The sequence below is a fragment of the Numida meleagris genome, chromosome 9 (genome assembly GCF_002078875.1).
Source record: "Numida meleagris isolate 19003 breed g44 Domestic line chromosome 9, NumMel1.0, whole genome shotgun sequence".
Taxonomy (NCBI): Eukaryota; Metazoa; Chordata; class Aves; order Galliformes; family Numididae; genus Numida; species Numida meleagris.
Window position 1 is genome coordinate 5,982,852 of NC_034417.1, and position 24,836 is coordinate 6,007,687.

The 24,836-nt window shown below is 41.4% G+C and overlaps 1 protein-coding gene and 1 long non-coding RNA gene across 7 annotated transcripts in view; both read left to right on the top strand.

Moving 5' to 3' along the window:
* THSD4 (thrombospondin type 1 domain containing 4) overlaps positions 1-3,543 on the top strand; it is a 296,831-nt gene extending 293,288 nt beyond the window's left edge. For all 5 annotated transcript variants that reach the window (XM_021407464.1, XM_021407463.1, XM_021407462.1 and 2 more), the window contains one exon: positions 165-3,543. In XM_021407464.1, coding sequence (XP_021263139.1) covers positions 165-307 — 143 coding nt within the window. In that variant the 3' untranslated portion in view covers positions 308-3,543. The remainder of the gene's footprint in view (positions 1-164) is intronic.
* LOC110403962 overlaps positions 6,682-24,836 on the top strand; it is an 83,511-nt gene continuing 65,356 nt past the window's right edge. The window contains exons 1-2 of one of the 2 annotated variants that reach the window (XR_002441965.1): positions 6,682-7,040; positions 16,766-16,845. This is a non-coding gene — a long non-coding RNA (uncharacterized LOC110403962). The remainder of the gene's footprint in view (positions 7,041-16,765; positions 16,846-24,836) is intronic. The other variant, XR_002441964.1, reaches the window with a different exon arrangement.

The following is a 24,836-nucleotide window of genomic DNA, read 5'->3' on the forward strand; positions in this document are numbered from 1 at the left end:
CACCTAACTAGTTGTTTGTGTAGGTAGCCTATTTTAATTTGACAATGAACGTTTAAATATAGGTCAAAGGAATCTTACATCGTAAAGGAAAGGGTGTTGGTTAATTTTTTTTCTGCTGTTATTTTCTTCAGTTTATTCTCTCTTCCTTTTTTTTTTTCCTACAGATGAGAACTGCAAAGATAAATACTACAATTGCAATGTGGTGGTTCAGGCCCGGCTTTGTGTCTACACCTATTACAAAACAGCCTGTTGTGCATCCTGTACACGTGTGGCAAATAGACAATCTGGGTTTCTAGGACACAGATAACAAATACTCTTCTATTCAAAGCAGCAATGTCAATCTTCAGATGAAGCTTGAACAGTGTTACTGTTCTTAAAGAGATGGTTTTTATACTGCTGAGTACGTCAAGACACCACATCCTTTCAATTACATTTATTGTGCAGTTATATCTTTCTGAAAATGTTTGTTGGAAAACTATGATCTTTTTAAAGCATTAATTTGTATTGATAATATTATTTGCACCTCCTCATCAAATAATTATTTAAAGAACATACCAGCCTTACTATTATGAAATTAATGTTAAAAAAAAAAAAAAATCAGAGGTAGGCAATTACTGCAGATATTTTACCAGTATGGGTGCAACTGCTTCGTTATTTCCTGAGTGCTTACTCTTACTTGGTGTTTTGAACTGCCTTAAAGTAGTAGATCAAATCAATAAAACATGCACATGAGAAGAATTATTTTACAGAGAACCCACCCCTTGGAGACCTATTCGTGTTCAGTTTCTTAGCACTCAAATATATATTTTTAATTACTTCAGTCCATTCATAATAGTAAAGGTTATACTCTTTCACTTATTCTTTTAGCTAACTTCCTGTCCTCAGGCGGCAAATATATACACACTTGACTGCCAAAAAGTGCCTTTATATTTAAATCATAAACCCTTAGAGTTATACTTTTCTAATTTTGTATAGATTTTAAAATATGTTACCTACCAGAGTGCCTCCAGCCCATTAAGTCTTTAACAGCTGCAGCCATCAGTGAGATTTACCAGAAAGGTGAGGAGCCTTTGCTGGTGTTTAAAAATATATATATATTTCCATTGGCAAGGTCTATTTCCCACAGGGCAGTTTTTCAGTGAACTGATACCTTGCTTAATGTCTTGTCTCTGCACTATTGCTTAACTAGTACCATGCAAAAATACCATGTCTAGATGTGGTCAGCATATCACAGCCTTCTGAAGCAACCACCAACAGATGCACGCCTCTGTGCTTTATAGAAGTCTGTTACTCTTGATATCTGTAGGCTCTGTAAGGGTAGTAGCTGAGTATTTGTAATAAGATCTCAACTATTGGTGTTTTTCAGGTTTTGATCAGTTATTACAACATACTTGTCTTTTTTAGTCAATGTTTCATTCATCAGGTCTATTCATACCACTCACTTTATGCTACTCAAGAATGGCTTTGCTTGCTTGCTGAGCGTATGTTAGTAGAGCTTAACTTGCATTGAAGTTGGAATAAGCAATAAGACTATGATTCAACAAATTTATTTGGTGATTTTTCATTTCTGCAATTACTGTACTCAGCCCTTCTGATTTGCTACAAGTAGAATGTGCTGTGCAATGCAAATGAAAATTTTTGCATTATCTGCACATTCTCTATCTTTCACCTGTGAGGTCATTCAAATGTGTAAATAAGGCTGAGGGAAGAAATTAACACCTCTGCTCATTCACCTGGTTATTGCTTTTAAAATAGTGATATCTGGCTGCACATCTATTTTAAGGTGCCTGCTGCCAGAATTGAAAAACAGTTTCAATAATGTGATAAGCCTCTCCCAGTGATGCGATAGTGCAGTGATTAAGGTGTCCTGCTACTGATTAAGAGGCATGTTTGAACCTCATTTTGGATTTGTATCAGAGCCTATCCCAGATGATCCATCTGTAAACGTGCATCTGTTTTTATTTTCTTCTTACTACTTGGGTAGAGATGATGTGGAAGAATGGGCACTGGGAGGCAAAGGTTGCTGTGCTACTAGTCCCACTAGTTCATGTGCTGGAAACTACAAGCACAGGAAGGTAGAACTCCTCTAGTCTAAAAGCTGCATTGGACTGAGACAAACTTTAGATAATTTGATTCAGTCAGTTACGAAGAATATATTTCAGCTACAATGAAGTATTAAAGTGTTTCCCCGGAACTTTGAAGTTACTGTTTGTGATTATAAACCATTAATGTCATTGGATGTTTCTGTATACCATGTCTTGGGCTTTCTCGCTATAATTAGTTCACATAAAGCCTCTAGAAACAGACATGCTATTAGAAAACCTTTAATATGAGCTCACAGAGATTTTGCAGTTCTGTTTCCTTGTATTATGAAAATCTGTCCATGAGGATAACTTAAAAATTTGTGATCGTGTTATATTTGTTAGATTCTTGACCAAAGACTGATATGGAGAAAGTGCAGCATAACCAACTCTGGAATCCAGTATTTGTAAATACTGATTTTCGTCTCAGTGTCTCATTGCAGCAGATGTTGACATACAGTATGTAATTTTCGCTGTTACCTCTTTTGTGTCAAGGAAGTGTATCCTGTCAGCTTGAGGAAAATATTTGTTCCATAAAAAGAATGACTGAAAACCACAATGAGAATGAAGTATGTGGAAGTAATCAGGTTTGCAAACAATTCATAGGCAATCATCTGCTTGCACATACTCTTGGCTGTGAGAAAGCAAGTCAGCAAGCAGACAGGTGATCTTAAAATATTCATAAAATCTGTTGTTATGCTCTGGAATAGATGACCATTGGGTTATTTTACAAGGATTATCATCATATAGGCATCATTAAGCTGCCACTAAAGTAAACAATGAATGGGAGCTAAATATCAAAGAATATGTATGTAGTGATATAATCCCATATTACTCCTAAGATGTACAGCTTTGTGAATTGAATGCAGTGAATTATGTTTATACAAATTATACGTGGGTGGGTTTTTTTTTAGTTAAAGGACAGATTTCAGATGTACTAGTTAAAATAGATTGGATCACCTAATTGAACATGTGGTGATATGGAAACTGCCAAAATCTTGCTGAACTTGATAATTTATCATCTAATGTTTGAGTATAATCAAAATACTTGTTCCTGAAATATGAACTAACAAACTCTTCTTTCAGCACTTTGATGTATACTAGTGATGATACTAATATTACCTACACAAAGCAAGTGCTTTGCTAGTATCTCACTGTCACACAAAGTGCATTTTTGAAATTGTAACAATAGCATTTCCTTTAATAGAGCAGTGTACTGTTGCCCACAGGGGCCTGTTTTTACTTCATGATTTTACTGTAAATGAGAGTTGGCCTTCGTGAATGCAGTAAAGCTAGATCAAGTTTAAAACAAATATAAGTAAAAATTTATTCAGGTTTCTGTGATCGTTTATATTTCCTTTTATTGATATTTTAAAATCAACCAAAATCCCTCAGAAAAAAAAAATAATGAAAAAAAGCTTCCTTGCTTTAAAGATTTTCACTTTATACAATCCAGGAAGACCAGAGTTAGCGTAAGAAGACTGCCGTAGGTTTTTGATTATTATAGAGTCTAATCAGTATAACTTCTTACAGGGGAAAAAATGGCGTACTGCTCTCATATCTTCCAGACATGCACCTGGACAGATTCAGCTCCATGTAGAGCAGGCTCTGTGTCTCAAGCACTTTCTTCCTAGAATTGAGGACTGTTTGTGCAGTTGTTTACTGTTATCAGGGATCCATTGTGGTTTTTTACCTCCTGCTCAGTGCCAAGTCTAAGCATGTGTAGGTGGAATTGGTTGTGTATAGCAATTGCATGCTACATTTGACAACACTTACTAGCAGGGTTGAATTTATTATCTCCCTCTCACTAGCTGAGAAACTGAAGACGATGTGGAAGCTTGAGGTTTGCTCCTATGAGAATGACCCTGTGTCTGGCAGTAGAGTCCTGGGAAGTGCAGTGCAAAAGACGTGGGTGTTTTTGCAAGCCAGCTGCCCTGCAAGTGTTTATGCTCTCTGACTTAATGCAGCACTGCCCCAGTATCCCTGCACAGGGAACTAGTGTCTTCCTCATTACATACATCATCTTTTTTCTTCCTTTCCCCAATGCTTGAGTGAATCAGCAAATTGAGAACTTTCTATATGAATGAAGCAGTGCTTAACATCAATGTTGTTGGTTAGATCTGACTTTTATGATAATATGGTGCAGTTCAGAGTGGGTTCATTCTGTAAAGAAAAAGCAGAATGTGTTGCAGAACATGCTGACTTAATGACATGTTAATGCAAAGAGGGATTTTAGCTTGTTTGTTCACTTTGACTTGATAAAAGTGGTCAGTGTAGCCCTGACTCTGGTGAGTACATGAGATTTGTAGAACAGAAGACCATATGGGGCAGCAGTATTTCCAGAACTTTGCTGCTCACTTCACGTATGTCTGAGTCCTACATAGGTTGCTCTGAAAGCAATGCCTCCTATTTATTTCCATGGAAACTACAACAGATACAAAGAACATAATAACACTGTTTGATAGAGCATATTATCAGCTACAAAACACTCTTTTTCAGCGTAGTCACTGCCATTAGCCAATTCATGTGGATGAGCTGATAGAGATGCTCTTTGTTTTGTGGTGTGACAGTTGTGCATGGCCATCCAGAATGTGGCTTTCTTTCACGTCACTGTCACCACTGCTGAAATGCACCACCCACTGCCTCACTGTGCTCACATCCACTGTTTGGTCTCCATAAACATTCAGCAAATGTCAGTGAGTGTCAGTAGGTGCCATTTTTTCTGCATTAAGGAGTCCAGTTCCACACCTTTGCTTTGTGTGCACTTCTATGTTGGATGACACTTTGTCAGACTGCCCCTCTGCTGCTATCTGTGGCACAGCATCAAAATGTAATTGAATATTGGTGGGAAGGTTCACCCTTCACCCTTCGCTGCCGTTCCACCAACATTCACCTCTGATGTCATGGGCCACGATTATAAAATAGGAGGCATTACTTTTGGAGAAGCCATCGTAGAAAGTGCCAGGGGTCATCATAGAGGGAGGAAGGAGGTAGATGCTGGAAGCAGCTCGTGGCTAATAGAACTTCCAAGTAGCGATGGAGGTTATGCCTTCCTGAAGGAATATCTTGCCTTCACTCTTAATAACCTATACATCCATAAGAAGTAAGTTGTGCTCTCCAGGGCTTTCCTTTGTGTTTGAAACACAAAACATGAGATTTTGAACACAGAAATAAACTTCCTATATCCTAACATCGCATACAGAATATATTTGTGGGAACTGTTAGTTTTTTAGTAAAGGTAGTAACATTATATGTTCTATATCTGAAATGAAAAATCAACCAATAATCATTTTCAGTATGTTTAGTATATCTTAATAAAGCAAAGTTGTCAGCATTATCTTAATAGTGTGGGTGAAATTCAGGCCAGGAGAAAGGAAGAAAACTCCATTTAAGAACTCACACCAGGCTGAACTTGGATCTGTACTTATCAGCTTTTAGCAACGAGAAGTTGATTGCAATTTTCCAGTCTTCTGTATCCCAATTTACTTTAATGGATTATAAATCAATCTACCAATATATTCAGAGAAAAGCTTAATTTTGAGAAATCAGTCACCTCACAGGGACAATCTTCCTTACCGCTTGGCCTGAACTGTTTCGTCTGTGTTGTGTTGGGATCTTGTGAGATGTAGTCCTGCGGTGGACTTGGCAGGCGTGGGTACGTGGAAGCTTGTGAACCCCACACTGAAGTCACTTGGGCTCCACGCAGAGGAGGAGGAGGGTCTGAAGCCTTCCTTACCTGCATGGATCAGTAAACCTAACGCTATGAGTGACAGAAAACCCGTAACATTTTTATATATAAAAAATTTATTTCTACTTGACCCTGATAATTGATTTTGGCAGAAGAAGGATATACTTTATTATAACTTATTTTGTTGTTATTTGTAAATACAAGATGTCTATGGGAGATATGTATTCTGTACGGAACCGGCTACTGCACCAAATGCTTCAAATATTTAGAATATGCAGATGTTTATTAAAAGGGACCTAATATGTATTTATTTACATATACTATTCACCTTTTGTCCAGCTCTTTCATTATACTGACCCACCTTTTATGGAATTTTATAGTACAAGTATTACATATGTATTTTTGTATATATGTCATACTGTAAATTGATAATATAATTTTCTAAACTTTTGATTAGCCCATTCCTGGAGTGAATTAAAGGGGAGGATAGGCAGATTGCTTTCTGACTCGTTCAGGAATACGTATCCGTGGCAATGCACCTGAACCAGACCTGTACAGCATCCATTTCATACTGTATACGTTTTCTCTTTGATGAAAAAGTGTTAACTATTTTTGTTTATGACTAATTTATTTTTTATTATTTGGAAAAATAAAGTAATTCAAGACGAATGGGTGTGACACGGTTTATTGAGCAGCCCTGTGCCCGTCCCACGGCTGCTCTCAGGCCTCGGTGCTAACGCTGCGCCAACGGCACGGAACTGCGTCTGCTTCTGGAATCTTCTGCAGGTGGAGTTCCTGTAGCTCCTTCTTCAATGTCAACTCAGCGATTCTGCCACGGGGAAAAGCGCGCGCTCTTTCAGTGTGGTTCTGACGCGGCTGCCCCGCCCCGCCCCGCCCGCCCTCACGCTCAGGCCCGCCCGTTGCAGCACGGTCCCGTCAGCTGCCCGGCGCTTCCTTCCCGCCGCGGAGGGAGCGGCCTCGCGCTCCGCCGCCTCGTGCCTTTGGCGCCCAAACGGCCGCGCTGCGGCGCGAGGCGATCGCCTCAGCTGTGGGCGCGCGCCGCGGCCGTTAGGTTGGTGCCGCGGTGCCCGGGCGTGAGTGCGCGGGGAGCGGAGGCCGCGGTCCGGCGGAGGCGGTTCTCTCCGGTGGTTCTCTCCCGCGGTTCTCTCCCGCGGCCCGGAGTAGAAGCGGACGCGCAACACGGCAGAACGAGCCTGGGGCCGAGCCGGCCCCTCTCACCGCGCTGGGAGCGCTCTGCCTGGGTGCTTTCTGTAAGTTTCTGTAAGTGCTTAACGCGGCTTTAAGTTCATATATATAACACGAAATTCTGTATTGGTTGTGTTCCTGCTACGCGTTCTTTCCGTTTCAAGTAAAAAGCACAGGTAACACTGGAATCCTGCAGCAGGGGCTGGCTTTGCTTCCTTCGCACCTGTGCTGGGAAGCCGGGCTGCCCGTCCCTGCCGCTCCGCGGCCCCTTTGCCGCACGGCTTGCTCCCAGCTGCGTCCAGTGCGCGGTGCGGCCCCGTGCCCACGTGACCCGTGTGAGTTGCACTGGGACATCCTGGGCCAGGCAGGGTCCCGCGCGGATCGCCTTCTCCATAACGACATCATTTAATCCAGGCCTGGGAAACAGCGTGGTGTTGTGTACCTACCGCCGGAGCGAGGAAAAGGATCCGAAGTTAGGGCAGAGGATCTGCAGGGGATGTTCCTAAAACCTGTGTCTAGCATCCTGGGAGTGAAGGTGCTGACGTTCTTCAGCTTGTTTTGTGTCTCTTTGTTTCTTTTTTAATTTCTCCCGCTTCTTTCATATTTGTCATTGCAGTTGGCCATATGCTAGCAGTGAGGGTTTTGGTTACAGATAATTGGATACACTGTAATAGAAAGAGCTGTAACTTCCCAGGGGCCTTGTTAAAAACAGATGGATACCTTATTTATGCCATCTAAATCTTTTATTTAAATTATTACTGTTCATCAGCTGCTATGTTTTACCTTATTAAAAAAATACAATTTATTGCAACAGTAAGTTTAAAGATTTTTTAAAAAAGAGCTTTAGGTTGTTTTTTTTTTTAAACAAAGGTTTAAAATGCTCTGTTTGCGGGTGCAGCTCTTTGTTTTGCGCTATTTGTGCCCTGTTTTCCGGGTGTATTCTCTCATATTATCAGCTGTTGCCTAGTGGGTGGCAGCCCAGCCCAGCCCATGGCAGGGGTTGGAGCCGAGGGCTCTTTGAGGCCCCTTCCACACCAACCATTCTGTGGTACTATGATTCTTTCCCTAGGCAACAGGCTAGATGCACCTAAATAATTCTAATATCTTCCAAGAAGATGTCTGCCTTTGAATCCTGCTACTAGACTTTCTGCTGGTAAAAGAGAAAAGGAAATTACATCCTTCTTGGTTTGCTGGTGTGAAAATTCTTCTGTACTTTTTGTATTTGGATGAAACACAGAGCGTCTCTCATTGGGGGCCAGTTGCTGCTGACTTCTATGGGAGTTACTCCTGCAAACCCAAGTGCTGACCTTATCTCTAATAGAGCTTTTGTCTCACATTCATAACACTTTTATGTTTAATTAACTCAGATTGTTTATACACTAGATTGCTGAGGAAAATAAGACATAAGTGAAATTTGAATGGACCATGAATTCTGTTTCAACAGCCCAAAGAAAAATAGGCCCGTTCCCTAGTTGTTCTAAAAAGCAAGGATTTTTCTCCTGTCCAGTGATCATATGCTTCTGGCCAGATTAAGTCTAGATGGTGTTAATGGTCTTTTGTAAGAACAAATTATTCTCAGAACTTTTGTTTTTGATGTTCTTTTTTTTCCATATATAATTTCTGCAAAAGATGGAGATATCTGTAGCATAGCCCCTCCTCATTATTACTCTTTTATCATAGTAGAAATTTATGGATTTCTAAAAAATTAGTGAATGATGCAGAACAACTGTAAGTGAAAACAGATGTGGAGTAAGAGCAGAAGAGCAGGAACTGTTGTCAGTGCTTCCCATGCCATAAGGGGCATTTTGCCTTGGAGAGCTGGCTGTGAGGGACAGACGGGTCCTTACCGACACAGGGTACGTTCAAAGCGTAACAGGTGAGGGTGCTGGGTGCTGGGGGTGGTCCTCAGCAAGACGAAGGGAAGTGCTGCCTAGTTTATCTGAGATAGAAAGAACTCCTGACATGCCCATTGTCCCTAGTATCTCTTGCCCTTAAAGACTTTCAGGGTTTTTGAGCAGGCGTTTAGTTTAGCATCTGTAAATCATCCATAACAACATCTGACCTCATATTTGCAGCAGAAAGCAATCATAGTTGCAATTAAGCAACTGATTGATTGATAGTTGTAATTAAGCTTGATTAATCAAGTATTTAATGCCCACTGCTTCCTTTGCAGCCTAAACCAGTTGGACCCAGTTGAAATTGGTAGCTTTTATCTTATCTTATGAAGGAAATTGCCAATGCTTAAATGCCATGTAAGCCTCACATTCCACCAGAGTTCAAGTGGTCAGAGCTAGGGCAGGAAGCCCTAGCAAGCAGATCATATTTGCAGCCCTCGCTTCAAGAGAACAAAGAGTATACGTGAGCTTAGCAAAGGCGGAGAAAAACAGCAGTAAAGGGCATTTGACATAGGCTTGCTTCAGTTGCTAAATCTAACGGTAAGGGCTATGGGAACAATATGGTGATGGGAAGAGAGCATGGAAAAGGAAAATACACTGTGGGTGAAGGATGAGGAAACAGAAGTGTGCTGTTGAGTATTTGGGGATGGAGGAAGGGCGGGCAGATTCTTTGTTCTCTTCTTTGTGCCCTCTCCTTCAGGTTTTCTGTTTCTGTTAACCTTTCAGACATCTGATTCCTTCATCAGAGCAGCAGGAATGTGCTGCCAGAAATAGTGCTGCCTTAGGAGATACTGGAAAAAATGAGAAATCCTTAAAATCAGCATCTTCTCCCCAAAGCCTGCTTTGATCTAGGTTCTGTTCCAAAAGTTCCATGAATACATCAGTTGGAGATTGCTTTTCTTGTTCTCTGTGCTTTTACAATGGCCTTGGCTCTGATCCTGGCGTGCTGGATGGCATCGGAAGGTTGGCAGGGCATCGTGCGTTAAATTATCTGCAGCAAACTCATTGGAAAAGTCTGCATTTCTGCAGGAGTTTTATCGTGATACTTAACAGTGGTATATAAAAAAAAAGGATATGAAATATGCACTGAAATGCAGTTGGTCCCGATCTATCTGCAGTGTTGCTTTCCTTGCCAAGCCGTGCAGTATAATCTTCTTCTAAACACATGGCCCTGTCGAACAGCAGAGAGCTCAGTGTTCCAAGCAGAAATTGCCTTAATGGAAACAGCAAGTAATAAAAATCAATGTATACAAGAATGGAGCGCTCAGTTCTGCTTGCTAGAAATATTTGGAGGACTTCTCAAGGCCGACAGAGAAACTATGAAATGATTTGAGCAGTGAGTGTTTAATTAGCTTCCAAATTAAAAAAGATAAAAAGAGGCTGGTGCTTATCCCTTTTTCTGTAAGTGTGGAAACCTAGTGATCTAACTTTCTATCGTATCCTGAATAATATCTGTAAAAACCCATGTCAGATTCATTCTAGAAAGAGTTTTTCCCCTTGTACACGTGCCATTAAGGCAAGGTTGAGTGGCTGCAGATGAGAAGTGCTGCCCGGGGCTCGGCACGCTCAGTCCGGGATCTGCCGTGAGGAGCGTGTCCAGGCTGTGCAGCACGGAGCCCACCCTTCCCAGACCTCCCTGCATGTTGTTCCGCTCAGGCGCACGCTTGTCCTGGGATTTGGGCATTGCTTTCATAGAGCTCCAGCTGGGCCCTCCAGGTACGGCACTGCTCCAGGATTTCAGCTTGCTTTCTGTAGGGCCGGTTCTTGGCCCTCCTGACTGAGGGAGGTGAGGAGAACCGCAGTGCAGAGTGGATGAGGAAGTCTGGGCTTCGGGAGTGCAGAAACTGGGAAAAGTGAACTCAGATGTTGGTGCGTGTTCGGATCATGACTGAGACTTTTAAATACGTAGAGAGCAGCATGAGCATCTGTTCATTAACAATATTTATTTAGTAGCAAGCCTGGTTGTGTAAAATTGGTGTGTATAGCCATATTAGTAATTAGAAAGTACGTCATTTTCCATCTTACCGTTTTTGTGTGGTAGTGAGGAGTGAGAAAGAACAGAAAGTGTGCGGTAGTGACGTGCTTCTTCAGGAACATGCTTCAACCTGGCCTAACAGCCAGAGATAAGCATTTCACTGCCAGTATTGCTGAGGGAGAAGGTGGTTACTAGTCAGGTCCGAGTCAGTTACGTGAGAGGAAGAAGACACAGAGGAAGATGAAGTCCCGCTGCGGGTGGTGCAGCCACTGAACAAATCTTGCAGTTGCCCTCTAAAAAAGTGTGGCTGACTGTAGCAGGGAGTGGGCGCTTGAAGAACCAGAAACTGCTGCTAAAATCAGGCCTCTGTAATCCTTGTATTAGAGAGAAAGCAGATTTTTGTTGCACATCTGCTTGTAATTCCTTTTTCCTTCTTACATGTCGGGCTAACAATGTATGGCGTAAGCCAGCAGCTTAGGCTTGTTGCCGTTTGTTCTCTTTTCAGAGATCTGAGGTTGCTTTCTTTCCTTTTTAGGCTCTGAGGGTGAAGCTGTGTGCTCCGGCCAGGAGCTGCCGGTAGCTGGGCTGGGCTGGAGCGGCCGCTGAGGGGCACGCTGCCTCCTGTCCCTTAAGCGACCTGCTTCCTCGCTGCAATCACTGGATTTTATTTTTTTTTTGAACACATAAAACAAAAAAAAATTAGAAGCTTTAGTTGCAATTTCAAAATGTAAAAAAGTGTTTTTCTTCCCAAACATTCCTGTCATGTTGAGTGTGAACAATAAGATACAGCTTGCTGATCAGTGTTGTTGGACAGGGATTGCGTGAGGGCCCAGATCTTCAGAATCTTTGGAAGCATCTGGGTTTTTATGAATGTGAATTCTAAAAAAGCCTTTAGTTGTTCACATGGCATTTGAATGGATTTACCTTAAATTCTCCGAAAGAATGCTGCAAATGCTAAAGAGCTACCTACTGTTCAGTAGATTCGTGGAAGGGAATTTAGTGAGGGAACCATACAGAAGCTGGTTGCTAAAGCCCCTGACTTCCACATGCGTGGAGCTGGAGCCTGGCTCAGAAAGACATGGCGCTTGGTCTCAGCCCTTATCTTTTGGCGCTGCTTTCCATGCCTTCTTGTCCCCTCTTAAATGCTCCCCTGAAATAAACATATTTCCATTATTTTGTTCTTATTGTTCTATTAAGAGCAAGATTTAAAAGTAAACTAAGAGCTCCAGTAGCTGTCAGTTTTGTTTGAGAGGATCTGAGTGGAGCTGCTCATCCACCACCAGATCCTGCTCCCACTTGCCAGCAGCACTGAGGGAGCCGAGGAGAGGAGTCAGGGAAAGGCATCAGTTATCTTTGTTGCGTGTGTGCTCGGAAATCTCATTACATGGTTATTGCTGTAGCACTGCAAAAGCAGGGCAGCAAGGGGAAGAGTGCCGGCGGGGTCAGGGAGGTCTGCCTGCGGCAGCTTCCCTGGAAAGGCGAGCAGGGTTACGGTCGGACTGACTGCTCTCAGTGCCTAACATCTTTCTCCTCTGCTTTCTCTTCTTACTGTGTGGAATTGGGAGTTAGGGTAAAACTAATTTACTTGACAGCCACGTGGAAGTACTGGGGCAGGGAACGTATAACAAAATCCCAACTGCTGGATTTTTCCTTTTATTCTTTTTTTAAAGCGTTTCCCTTTTCATATCCATAGGAAAGTAATTAGGAATGAACCGCTTTCCTATTTATGTGGCTGTGTGGTCTGAGGAAGTGGTGTCTGTGCTGGATCAGCCCCGCTGCTGCCAGGACTGGCTGTCAGTGGGAGCTCGGGGCTGCTCAGCATTCCAACCTGGCACTGCGTTCTGCAAACCTGTCAGCATGGTGCTGTGATGGGAGGAGCTCTGCTCTGCCCCAGCTTCAGCTCTCAGGGTGTATGGCACAAGAATTTTTAAGGACAGAAATACGCCATTTCCTTCTGTAGCTAGAAACGTTCTGTTGTGAATTATTACTGTTATTTTGGTTTGGTTAGAAGATGGCTGCATTTGAAATAGAAAATCAAAGTTTGACCAGACCAGTTTGGCAACAGCTTTCAGAAGTGGATTAGCTCTCCCAGCTCAGAGTATCTCGTGGGTGGGTCTTCCTTCCGTGCCTTGAGCCCAGCCCAGGGAAGCTCCTCCTCGTGTTATGTTGTGTTCTTAAACTGTGAACGCTGCTAGGGAAAGGGAACTAATGAAAATATGGATTAAATTAATATTAGGTACCCTATAGATCTTAGGGAAGGTGCTGGACCATATTTCTGGGATATAAGTAAGCTGGGGTTCTATATGTTCTCCTGGACATCTTCACCTTTTTTCTGATCAGCCCAGATATCTGCGATGTGCAAAGATTAAATGTATTTTTCTTGTTATATGGCTTTACTTTAAATTTGTGCTGGCTGACAGGAATTGCACTGGTAGACTTCTAGCTTATTTGCTATCCTTGAGTTCCTTGTTTTGTCACAAAGTCCTATTTGCAGAAAATCAGTTAAGACTTTAAAAATAAAAGTTTGAGAGGTTGAGAAATGCGCTTACAGTGACAAACTCTGTTACCTGCAAGTCTCTGTGACATAGAAAACAATTTTTATTAAAATAAATGTCCTTACGGTTTCTTCACCAGAAATTGTGGGAAACCAGCAGCTGTCCTAAGTGAAAGTAAAAGGTCCAAGAGGGGCTGTCCTGAAGGGAAAAAAAAGTCTAAATACTAAAAGCATTATAACTGATCCACTAGGATTATTCAGTCTATTTTCAGTCATTTAGGTTTACATACTTAGAACTACTTAAAATTCTCCGTTTTAGAAAATCCAGGCCCAACCCTCATAGAATGGGTAGCACAGTGTAGGTGGCCGGAACAAGGCATGCTCAGCGAGCCTGGGCAGAGAGGCACAGCAGCAGGGGGTTCTTGGTTTTGTTGTTCATTTTGCTTGTCTGCCTATTTTTTGATTGGGCCTTACCAGGGTTATTTACCTTATCGCAGGTGACTGCTACAGCATTGGGTTTCTGCTAGTGTTACATATATTGCTCTGACTCCAGTCTTCGTAGCGCACTAACGGCTGCAGCTGAGCATATTGGTTCGGAATTGGAATAAATAGGAATTTATCTGTGGAAGAAACGTGTTGATTTATCAGTTGTAGAAACACAGTTGAAAACAACAGATATTTTTTATTGTCTGGTGTGTGAAAGTAGGAAACATAATTAACAAAAATGAAGTGGCTTATGCAGATGTTTTCCTCTCCTGACTCCTAACATTTGCTTACTGAAGTGAGTAGCAGTTTGGGGTTTGGAAATGTAAGACTGGAACACTGAGCTCTCAGTCTCCAGGGACTGAAAAGTAAATTAGATGATTCTGCAGCATCTTCTGAAGTAGGTGATGATTGGAAAATATTACATTGAATATTCTGTCCTAAATTAAGTGAATATTTACATAAATCTTAGGTCACGAGTTGCCTTTAAGCCATGTTTGTGCAGATAGAACACAAAGCTTCTCAAAGCTCCTGGGAGAGTGATCTTTTTGAAATGCTGTAGCTAATTTCCTTTGGCAGGAGGAACCCTGGTGGACAGATCCCATCCTTTCATTTGGTGAGATCAGTGGTACAAATTGACATGAGTCCTTTGTGTTAGTCTGAGAGGACTGTACGCTTTTATTTCTTTCCGAACTTGAGAGTTAACAGTACCAACACCTCTGAAACCTTTCTACAGTGCTCTGGTTTTGATTCTGAACACAGATTTTTTTACTACAGAACTGGATTTAGAAATCAGTGTTTATATGTCTTGTGAGATCCATGAGAGCGGTATGTGTAGAAGGTAGGCAGTGTCTAAGTGTTCATTGGGAAGACAACACCAAGAGGAAGTTTGGTCAGGAAAGTCCATATGTGTAGCTCTCAGCCTTGTGTAGAAGTGCTTCTGGTGGAGGACAATGTTCTAATCGAGCAGTTCAACTTTGGGGTTAAGAGATCAGGTAGATCATTTCTTTATCTTCTTTCCTAAACCCAATAACTGTGTATGATGAGAGTCATGTGAAGGATCCATGGCAGAGGCCTGGTCAGCCATGGAAAGCTTTAAGTCAAGGGAAGTCCAACTGGTAACGTGCCCAAGTCTGTTGAGCTAGTACTGTCAAAGTAAACAAATGAAATCCAACATATATTATCCCATCAGATTAACAAAAAAATTGATAAGGATCTATACTCACAGTCTGGCTACAAGTCTAAGGCAGTTCTGTTCAGAAACAAGCTGGCTGTGCATTAGGAAGCGAGCTGGGAATGACAGAAGTGGATGAGCCTTACACAGTGTGAGGCTGCGTGGACTCGATTGGCTGTTGCGGGCATTTGTAAAACTGGAAAGAATGGCAAAAATGTGACTGTTATTTCTGTAAGAACACAAGTACGTGAAGTGTTAAATAAGAACAAATCAAACTGTAACACTTCTTTTTAAAAAGGATGTTCTTGGTAAAGGGACAAGGGAATGGAAGCAACATTTCAGTATTTCAAGAGCTGTTTGTCTAAAGGACTGATGTTATACATATAAGTTATCTAAATATCCCAAATACTGTAATGTGCTTTTTTCCTTCCAGCTAGGCAATGACTGATTCTTGTAATATTCTTAAAAGGAGCTAATAATCTAGAGGGAGACTGACTTCTTACACGATCCAATAGGGGTAGGACAAGGGGAAATAAATTTAAGCTAGAAGAGGGGAGATTTATGTTAGATGTTAGGGAGAAATGTTCCTCTCAGAGGGGGGAGGCCCTGCCACAGGCTGCCCACAGCTGTGGGTGCCCCATCCCTGCAGGCAGTTCAGGGAAGACAGTTTTCTTCAGCTTATTGACTTCTTTGGTAACACACAGGAGAGTGATATGGCTCAGCATGTGGAAGGGTGGGTGTGGGAGAAAAGGAAGGTGGGGAACTGTGCTGAAAAGCTAGCAAATCTGAACAAAAACGTGGAATGATACCTATGGGTTAAAATTTCTCAGACATGGAGTTTGTTAATGGAATGTGTTGTAACTGAGACTCTGTTCTGTTTATATAATTCCCGGTGTCAGCGGTATGAAAATGTTAGCGGTTCTGCCCAGTCTCACCCGCTGTACATGCTGCTATGCCTTCACAGTGCTAGTAGGCAAAAAATGCAGAGCAACCTGAAAATCTTATGAAAGAAAAAACAGGAACTGTGGTGATTAAATATTCAGTATTCTTCAGCAGGAAAATAATTTAGTGGAATTATTCAGGGTTTCAGGAGCACCTTTTCATAGAAAGGAATGAAAGGCCTAATATTGCCATGCTCCAAGTTCCTCTCAGGAGGACCCGTGGGTAGGCTTAACTTTGCGTCTGCAGCCTTCATTTGGAGCTCCAATTTTTTCTACAAACAATTTAAATTAAAGCAATGATATAGTAGTAGGTTTTAAAGCAGTCCAATATTAAATTAGACCTCTTGTGCCGAGATGCCTGCTTCTGAATTCTGGTAATGTCCTCCTTATTAAATAAACCTTGATACCATGAACAGTTCCGCAGATGTCTTGCTATTATATATTTGCACTCGTTAGCATGCGTCTGGTATCTTACAGCTGTATTACCAGATTGTACTTCAGGAGCTGCCAAGAAAATCGGTTCTGTGCATGTGGAGTTTTTGAGCCCTGAGCAATAACATTTACCTTCAGACAAAGGAACTTCTTCTTTTTCCTTTTCCCTGCTCTGGAGCTTTGTATACTAAACATTAATGTTATTGTTAATGTTGTTCTTGGTTTATTTCCTGTTTTATATATTTTTATTGCAATGTCTATGGAATGAAGTAGCTAAATAGTCCTGTTTGAACCAAGATGAGGAAGAATAAGCCTTGTTCTTTGTGTAATTAGAATGTGAATTAATGAGGTATTACTTGATTCCTAAGGACCAAGTGACCTTCCTGACTTTTCTAGTTGCAGATAAAAACCACCATACATGTGAGAGAGAATCTATCGTAATGGAGAGCTGAGAAGAAGGCTGTGGGCTTCATCAGGTAGCTTCTGAACTGAGAACAATCGCAGCGTGCATTACAGTTGGCTGAATATGTGGATAGCTTCCACAGTTCAGCAGCAGCCACACCCTCCATATGACTTGCTTGTTTATTTTCATTTATGTTGAGATATTTGAATTATCTTGTATCAGTTCAGCTTTGTTGATAATTTCTAGGACATAATCCCATTTAGAGTTCTAATTTCATTAACTACTTGCCACTCAGAAGCTTGCAGGTAGTATTTGTGTTTGCTATCAGACACAAATAAGAAGCAATTTCTTTAAGAGTTTCCATTTCTGTTTTACAATATTGGCAAACTTGGGCTGTTTTATAACCTTAGGCTTTATATCAGAGGGTTCATCCAAGGCCGATCTAATAGAAGATATTTCAAATGGTGTTTTTTTTTTAATTTGGAAGTTAGGTTAAATATGATTTTTTTTTCTCAAAAAAAAAATCTTACTGTGAAATTGTATTTAGAATGAGTGATTTAAAGCCGAGGGTCAGCTGCATGGACACCTGTCACTATGAATTTTACAGCTACTGAGTTGTTGAAAATGCTTGAAACATCCTACAATTGTAAAATCTACCTGGGTTCAGCTTGAACCTCTGTTGTATAAAGCATGTCCTCTGTGTCACAGAGTGATGATAGGAAGCATTTTATTAACAGTAAATATGTACTCCTGTGACGTTTTTAGGAGTTGTTTGCCCTGATAAATTTCTTCGAGTGTTGAATATCTTAGATTTAGCTATTCATGTGATGTGATAAGAATATTAGGTTGAGGCATAGCAAATTGGTATTACTTTTTTGCTTTGGATTTTTTCTGTGACATGGCATAGCTCATTTACCTTTTCCTCAGTTTGCTTACATGTAGTGTGGAGCATTCACTGCTAAGTTCTGTTACGTGGAGCTTTGAGATCAGTGGCTAAGGATCATTATTATCACGATCTAGGATGATCACATGTTCTTTATTCTCACTGAATTTTGATGCCCAATAGAGCAAAAGCCAACACAGTGAAAAGGTATTATTGCCACAAAGAAGGAGGAGGCATCTGCCCAGTTTGAATTCCATATGTAAATTGAGGCATCCCTCCACTCCATTCACACGAGTGAACAGTTTTCATTGCAGTGGGAGCTGCCTAAAAAATCTGAAGGGCGTTGAGGTCTATTTTACTGTACCTCCACCTCATGAAGAGGTTGTGAATTCTCAGTATTGCAGCCTCCAAGCATTTAAACATCCTTGTTGCCTTCTCTCTAACTGGTCATCAGAATTAATAACTACAGCTGTTTCTTTCTAAATGGTGGGGGATGGGGAAGGAGAGAAACAATTGGATTCTTTTTTTGTTACAGGCTGTATTAATTCATTGTTTACTGCACGTGGTTAGAGAGAAAACAGACTAATCTGTATGCTGTTTTCTATCTCTTCAAATGTCAGGAAAATGTTAGAATGTCATTGTGCGGATCCTCAGCTGGTCTAAGTTTCCCTGGTTGTATTGGCTCCAGTGAGTTTTATTGAACTCGATAACATTATAGCCAGGACTTGTTGTTTTACTCCAGAAACCACTTTGACATTACAGTGCTTAGGGAGCATGGTTGTGGTGGGAGTTTTCTTCTTTCTTTGTTTTCTTCAACCAAATTTCATCTTGAAGGGAAGATTTAGGAAGCAGTGGAATATTTGGGATGCAAACTGATGAACATAGTTGCCACAGTATAAATTAAACTCAGCGCAGTTGCTGAGCAATAGTGAGACCACTGAGAATCAAACTGAGTGTTATGTTTTCTTGAATTGAGAAGGCGCGTAGTGATCAAGTCCTTACCAGTAAAAAATAATCCTTAATTGTTCCATAAGGTAAAGAAGGAGGATGAAGAATTATGAAATAACATACAGAGAGACACGTTTAACTTGTCAGAGCTTACTAGCAGAGATGAAGCCTGCTCTGTTTGCCATAACTTTCTCTGTCTGTGCCACTGCTGTTCCTGTAGTTACCTCTGCAGGACAGTAAGACCTGCAAGCACGTGAAAGTATTTAATGGTGGATTTAAAACCAACTAATTTAGTCTATAAAGCGTCAAAACATTTTAAAATCATTTCACAAAGTTCTGATATTGTCATATCTTAATGATTATCCGTAGCTGTATTATTGTCACGAGAACTGTGTGTAAGGTGAGGTACTGCACGTCCTTGTTTCTCAGGACAAAAAATGGACTTGAATTTTGAAAAGCTCTTTTGGTCAGGTATATGGTGGTAGTCAGGTCAGCCCTAAAGAATTTCAGTTTTTGTGAAGATTCTGCAGGCTAAAGATGAGTGAATGCTCATGTAATGAGTTTAACAGGTGATAACAGTTCTTTTGTAAGCAGAACATGTGTTGGAATTGTTCCGAACAGGAAGGTAGAACACTACAATTACAATGAAGATGTGCACAGCGGTTAAGGGGAGATTTTTCCCTATTTTAGCTTTCTGCTGTGATTTAAAAATTGCTATCTTCAAGACAGTTATCTGAATCAGTGACGTGCAAGATTACTTTAGCCAGAGTGGTTTCCGTTGTTTCTTTTTTTTTATGGGGTGAAGGTCTGTTGTAAGTTAAAGACTGAAAAGCCATCAAGGGTTTTTCTAACTTTGGTTTAAATCACTGTAGATGTTCCTCTCTCCTCTGTATAATGCCTTGGTGAGCAAGTAATGATGGATGCCACTTAAAAGCTCTGCAGAACGTGACTGAAATAGAAAGACTTTGCACATCCAGAAAGCAGAAATGATGCAAGATGGATATCTTACGTGTTTCAGAAATTCAGAAATAATGTATGTCCTTCTTGCTACCAAGTAGAAATTGCAATAGAAAATGTGTGTCTTGTTGAGTTTCCTCCAGTGAATGTTATTCTTCTGTCTCTGATGCATCTTTTCAAAGTGTTTTGTATCTTCTTCAGTATCTTTGGTGCCACGTAGAAGGAAAGTTCTGTGCTGTCTTTTTTTTAATTCTCAAGGCAGATACTGAGTGTCTGTATCAACTCAGCATCAGACAGAATGGTAATCTCTCCTTTGGCAGTCTGTTTGCAATGTGAGCGTTTATCTACATATATGGGAAACTTTAAAAAAATAAATGTCAGCTTTAGAATCTTTTGCACATGCTAAATGCACTATGAACATAAGAAGGGATATCAGAATGCAAAGATTTTGTCTCAGCTATCTAGGATTATTCTCTTATTAAGAACCTGAATGGCAATGATATGACTTGAAATTGATTAGTGTCCATTGCAGGCACTTATTAATTCTTATTAATACTTAGGGAGGATCATAATCCAACATAACAGAAAATCAGATGATCAGTGAAATTGTATAATAACGACTTCATGTTATTATTATGAAGTCTATTCGTTCACTTCATGGTTCTTTAGAGCAGTGATTAATTAGATCATTTTGACTTCCATCAAAGCATGTACAAGTAGCTGCAAGTCTGTGGTTCTCATTTTTCATGTCTAGACCTCAAAAATATTTTATCTGTGAGTTTCTTAATTTTATACAGTGCTGTAGGATTTTAGAGTTGGTGGGTTTTTTGCTTGTTGGTTTGATTTTTGTTGCTACCTAAGCCTGTATTTTTTCTATAGTTGCTTCTTGCACTCTCATGATAGCCCTGGAATTCAGTGGAAGTCTGATGCTGCAAGTGTGCTTCAGTGGTGGCAGAGAGCATACAGCCTTGGAGAAATGTTTTAACCCAATTCTGTTTTATTTTCTTTATAATGTAATACAGACGAGGTCCTCTCACTAGAGTCTGTTGCAGCAGACCTTGTGGCTGCTACAACCCTTGAGATGGACTCTGCAGCTGCTCCAACCCCTGCGATAGCTCCTGCAGTTGCTCTGACGTTTTGGACAGACCCTGCGGTTACTCTAACCCTTCTGATGGGCCCTGCAGGTGCCACGAACCTCACAACCAGTGCTGTGATCATTCCAATCCCTGTGACAAGCCCCACGCTGGGCACCAGACTAACTGTTGTGGTTTGACCCAGCAGGTGGCTGAGTACCACACAGTCGTTCGCTCACTCCCCCTCTTCCCAGTGGGATGGGAGAGAGAATCTGGAAAAAGAAATAGAACTTGTGGGTTGAGAGAAAACTGTTTACTAAGACAGAGAAAAGGAAAAGGATAATAGTTATGGCTCTCTCTCTATACACACACACACACATATATGAATGTACATAACAAGTGATGCACAAGCAGTTGCTCACCACTCCTCAGCTGATGCCCAGCTGCACCCTGAGCAACAGAAGAGAAAGAGATGAACTTCCCTTCAAAACTCCTTCTGCATGATGCCATATGGTATGGAATATCCCTTTGGCCAGCTTAAGACAGCTGTCCTAATTCTATTCCCTCCTGGCTCCTTGGGCCCTTCACTGAAAATGGCCTTGGCTCTGTATAGCACTGCTTAGCAGCATCTATAAACATCAGTGTGTTATCAAGCTTGTTTTTTTGCCTAGTACCAAAATGTAGCACCATGCCAGACTCTTCTAAAGAAAACAATTCCATCCCAGCTGAAACTAAGACAGGAGCAGAGTGCAAGCACCTGGCTAACACCATGGGGCTTTGCCAGCCAGGGCCCCATCCCACAGAACCCAAGCAGGGCAATGGGGCAGGCCTGGGGTTAGTGACTAGGTTCCACCAAGAGCCCAGGTCACCAGGGAATTTTGTAGTGTTGAGGCAGGTCTCCAAAGTGAAGCCAGAATGTTGGCTGTCATGCCAGGATCAGGCCCAGTGAAGGTAAGCAGAGGCAGACTCGGCCCCGTGATTACATGACAGGTCTGTGGTGGTGATGTAGAGTCAGGGGCCATCCTCCTGGATGGAGGAGTCAGCCCACAGGTCTGGATCCAGCTCAGTCGGGCCCATGGCCAGGCACAGGCAAAGCAGTGGCTGAGATCTGACAGGTGTAACTGTGGGAGTGCAGGCCCAGGGCTGAGCTGCAGTGTAGCCCCTGGGCCTGTCTGCAGAGGGTATGGACGGAGGGCCCAGGTAAGGCTGGTCAGGGTATGTTAGTACACTTGGAGCCCTGAGAGCCATATTGATTATTCCTCATCACCATGCCTAGTCGTGAAGCTAAAATGCTCATCCAAAAAGAAAATGGGAAAGTAATATCCTGAGGAACAGGGAGCTACTGACAATTTATATGAGACAATTGCAGAACTGTAATGCAGCCAAGAAAATAACTAGAAATGCTGGATGAAGAAGAGTTCTTTTAAATAAGAAGCAGCTGCCAGATGTGGGATGCACTAGATGGCAGCAGTCAATAACTGTGGCTGTGGTGGGCACGGTGACAGGCTTCCTGGAGCAAGACTGGAGAACTCAGTAGGTAATTCTCGCACAGGAGTGTTTGTTTTGTTGTCCCATGCACAAATATTATTAGTGTCAAATCTAAGTCTCTCTTTCATCATGAAGTGATAAAAGAATTCTGGCTGTGTTTTCTAATGGATTTCCTCTACGTAACAGTAAGGGAAAACTTTTACAAACAGAGATGCTAAGTATGTCTGATATTAATGAGAATAGGATTTCATGCAAAGGGTAACTGTTGAAGCCTTATGACAATTCATTCCTGAAAGGGGAGAAAAGCTTTATTACTACTATGTGCTATGGACAAAACGTTGGATGATACAGTGAGTACAGTACAAGCTATTTTCAAAGGTAAGTGATAATTCTACATGAAGTGGAAGAGAGCTGGGGCATTTGGTGCGGACCACTGCTGGAGAAAGTGTTGTGTACAAACTTGTCTCTGGTGCTCTGTTGTTGGTTGTCTTGGTCTCATCAAGAAAAGTATTGTGTAGAGGACTGTAGAGAGGTGCTGCGGAACTGTGATCCTGTGGCAGTAGTTTTAAAGGACGTCAGAGGAAGTGTCCTTCAAAGGAAAGGAAAGGGAAATTAGCTCCCAAGCAGCTGACTCCTTAGGCACTACAGAGTGTCAGAAAAAGTGGAGCTGTTATTCGCTGAGCATTAACACAAGCAATCGTGGTTGCAGGCTTCCCAAGACAGAGGAAACAGGCCAAGTTCCTGAAGTAGCTGAGAGCTCTGAACAGGAGCAGAGCCCAGCCCTGCAGGGGAAGATTGTTTGGCTGTCTCCTGTCCCCTTGCTGTGGTAACCATAACGCTGCGGTGAACCATTCCTGACCAATTCACTTCTACGTTTTTGTGATTTAGGCAGGATGGAGGAAATACGACTTTAAAATAGATCGTTAACACTATGACTCCTTTAGTGGCAGGATTGTTACTAGTTTAAAAAATATAATTGTTTTCTTTTCCTGTTGCTACTACAGGTTTTCTTTACACAAATCACAGTCAAAATTTTACAGAATTGTACAGTTATTCAGTAAATTCCACTGATTACATGTGATGCTTAATAATGTGCTTGATTTTTAAAGGCTTGTGTCTTTCATAGCACACCTGTGGCAAGTCTGAAGGGGTGCTGGGTGACCTGACAGTGAGGAGCGGCAGGAGTGGTTTCCTGTGCTGTTACACTCAAGAAATGCTGATCAAGCAGTCTTTTTGTACTTACAGCTAAAGTGCATAGGTCTGGAATGCAGGGCTGAGTTACAGTCAACTTATCTGCTTGTCTCTGTATGGATGAAATGCTTCTACAATTGCATTGTCAGTATTTCTGCAGCAGATCCAGTACCAGGGCTTGAATTGCTTTGCAGGTGCCCTGCATGCTGGTGCTCAGCTGCAGCCTGGCAAGTCGTTGGAAGGGGCACTCAGTCAGAAGTGCGTTTGCTTGGCGATATGAGACAGATAGTCCAAGGAGATCTGTGGTGTATTGTAGGTCACAGCTGTGGGATTGGGTGTAAATGGGAAGGTTTGGGTTGTAGGAGGATTATGAGGTGACCTTTGTAGAGGAGTTTAGGGGCAGGAAGAAACAGAATTTCCTTAGACTGCTTCATGATAATGTAGTGATGATAAAGCTTAAAAAAAATAGCTCTAAGCAACTAATTTATTTTTAAATGTCATTTCAGAAACGGATGCCCCTAGGTGGTGCTATTACTCAGATCCTGGTTTCCTAAGAAGGCGTTTTCCCGGTCCATTTTTCTTTGCTCCAATAGCACGAGACACACACTGCAGTCAGTATAAGCTGTATGTGTTCAAATAAGGGAAGAATTAGACATAGAAAACTTAATTGACATCACTAATTGTACACAATGTCCCTTTAACACTGAAAGGAATGAACCCTGCATTTTTGAAATATCTTTTTGTAAATATGCAAGCTGTGCTTTATGAGGAAGGAGAGGGCTGTACTGATGTCAGCCACATCTGTATACACAGCATGATAACTTTGAACCTTTATTGTACCTTGGATGAGTAGCTAAAGGTTGTTTGCATTTATTTAGAGCACAGATGATGTGGACTTTTCATCTAACAAGCTGAATTTTGCAAAAGTAACCTATAGTATTGTAACAGTTTCTCGTCAGGAATGTGTGAATGTATCAACATCAATTGGGAAACACTGAAACCAGGCCATAAGCCTTACGTTCTCATTCAAGTCGGAGATTTGATGAGATATGGCTTTACCATACTGACAGAATATTGCTATTTTACTACGTAATGCACTTCCTAATTTTGCATCAATTATACAGGAATAATTATGACCAAATTCTTTTTACCACACAATTTGCCAAACACACATTCTGTAATTACACATTTCTGATGCAATAATTCTGCTTTTAATTCTGCACTGCTTTAAAAAAAAAAAAAAACCAACAACAACAGAAAAAACAACACGGGATATCAAGACAAGTACAGTGATATGAATAGAATCAGAGAAATTCTGACTGAAGATCACCAAAATAATTATACCTTTGAACTATTTGCAGCCATTTAAAAAGATTTGAGTTTTTCTTCATGTAGAAACCCTCCATTTGTCTCTTGGGACCTTTGCAAATGATCTTTTCCACAAAAGCCAGTTGTTGCCATTAACATCTCTAAGCAGCTGAACAGCTTGAACGGCTTCTGCAGAGAGGAAAGTCAATTAAATAC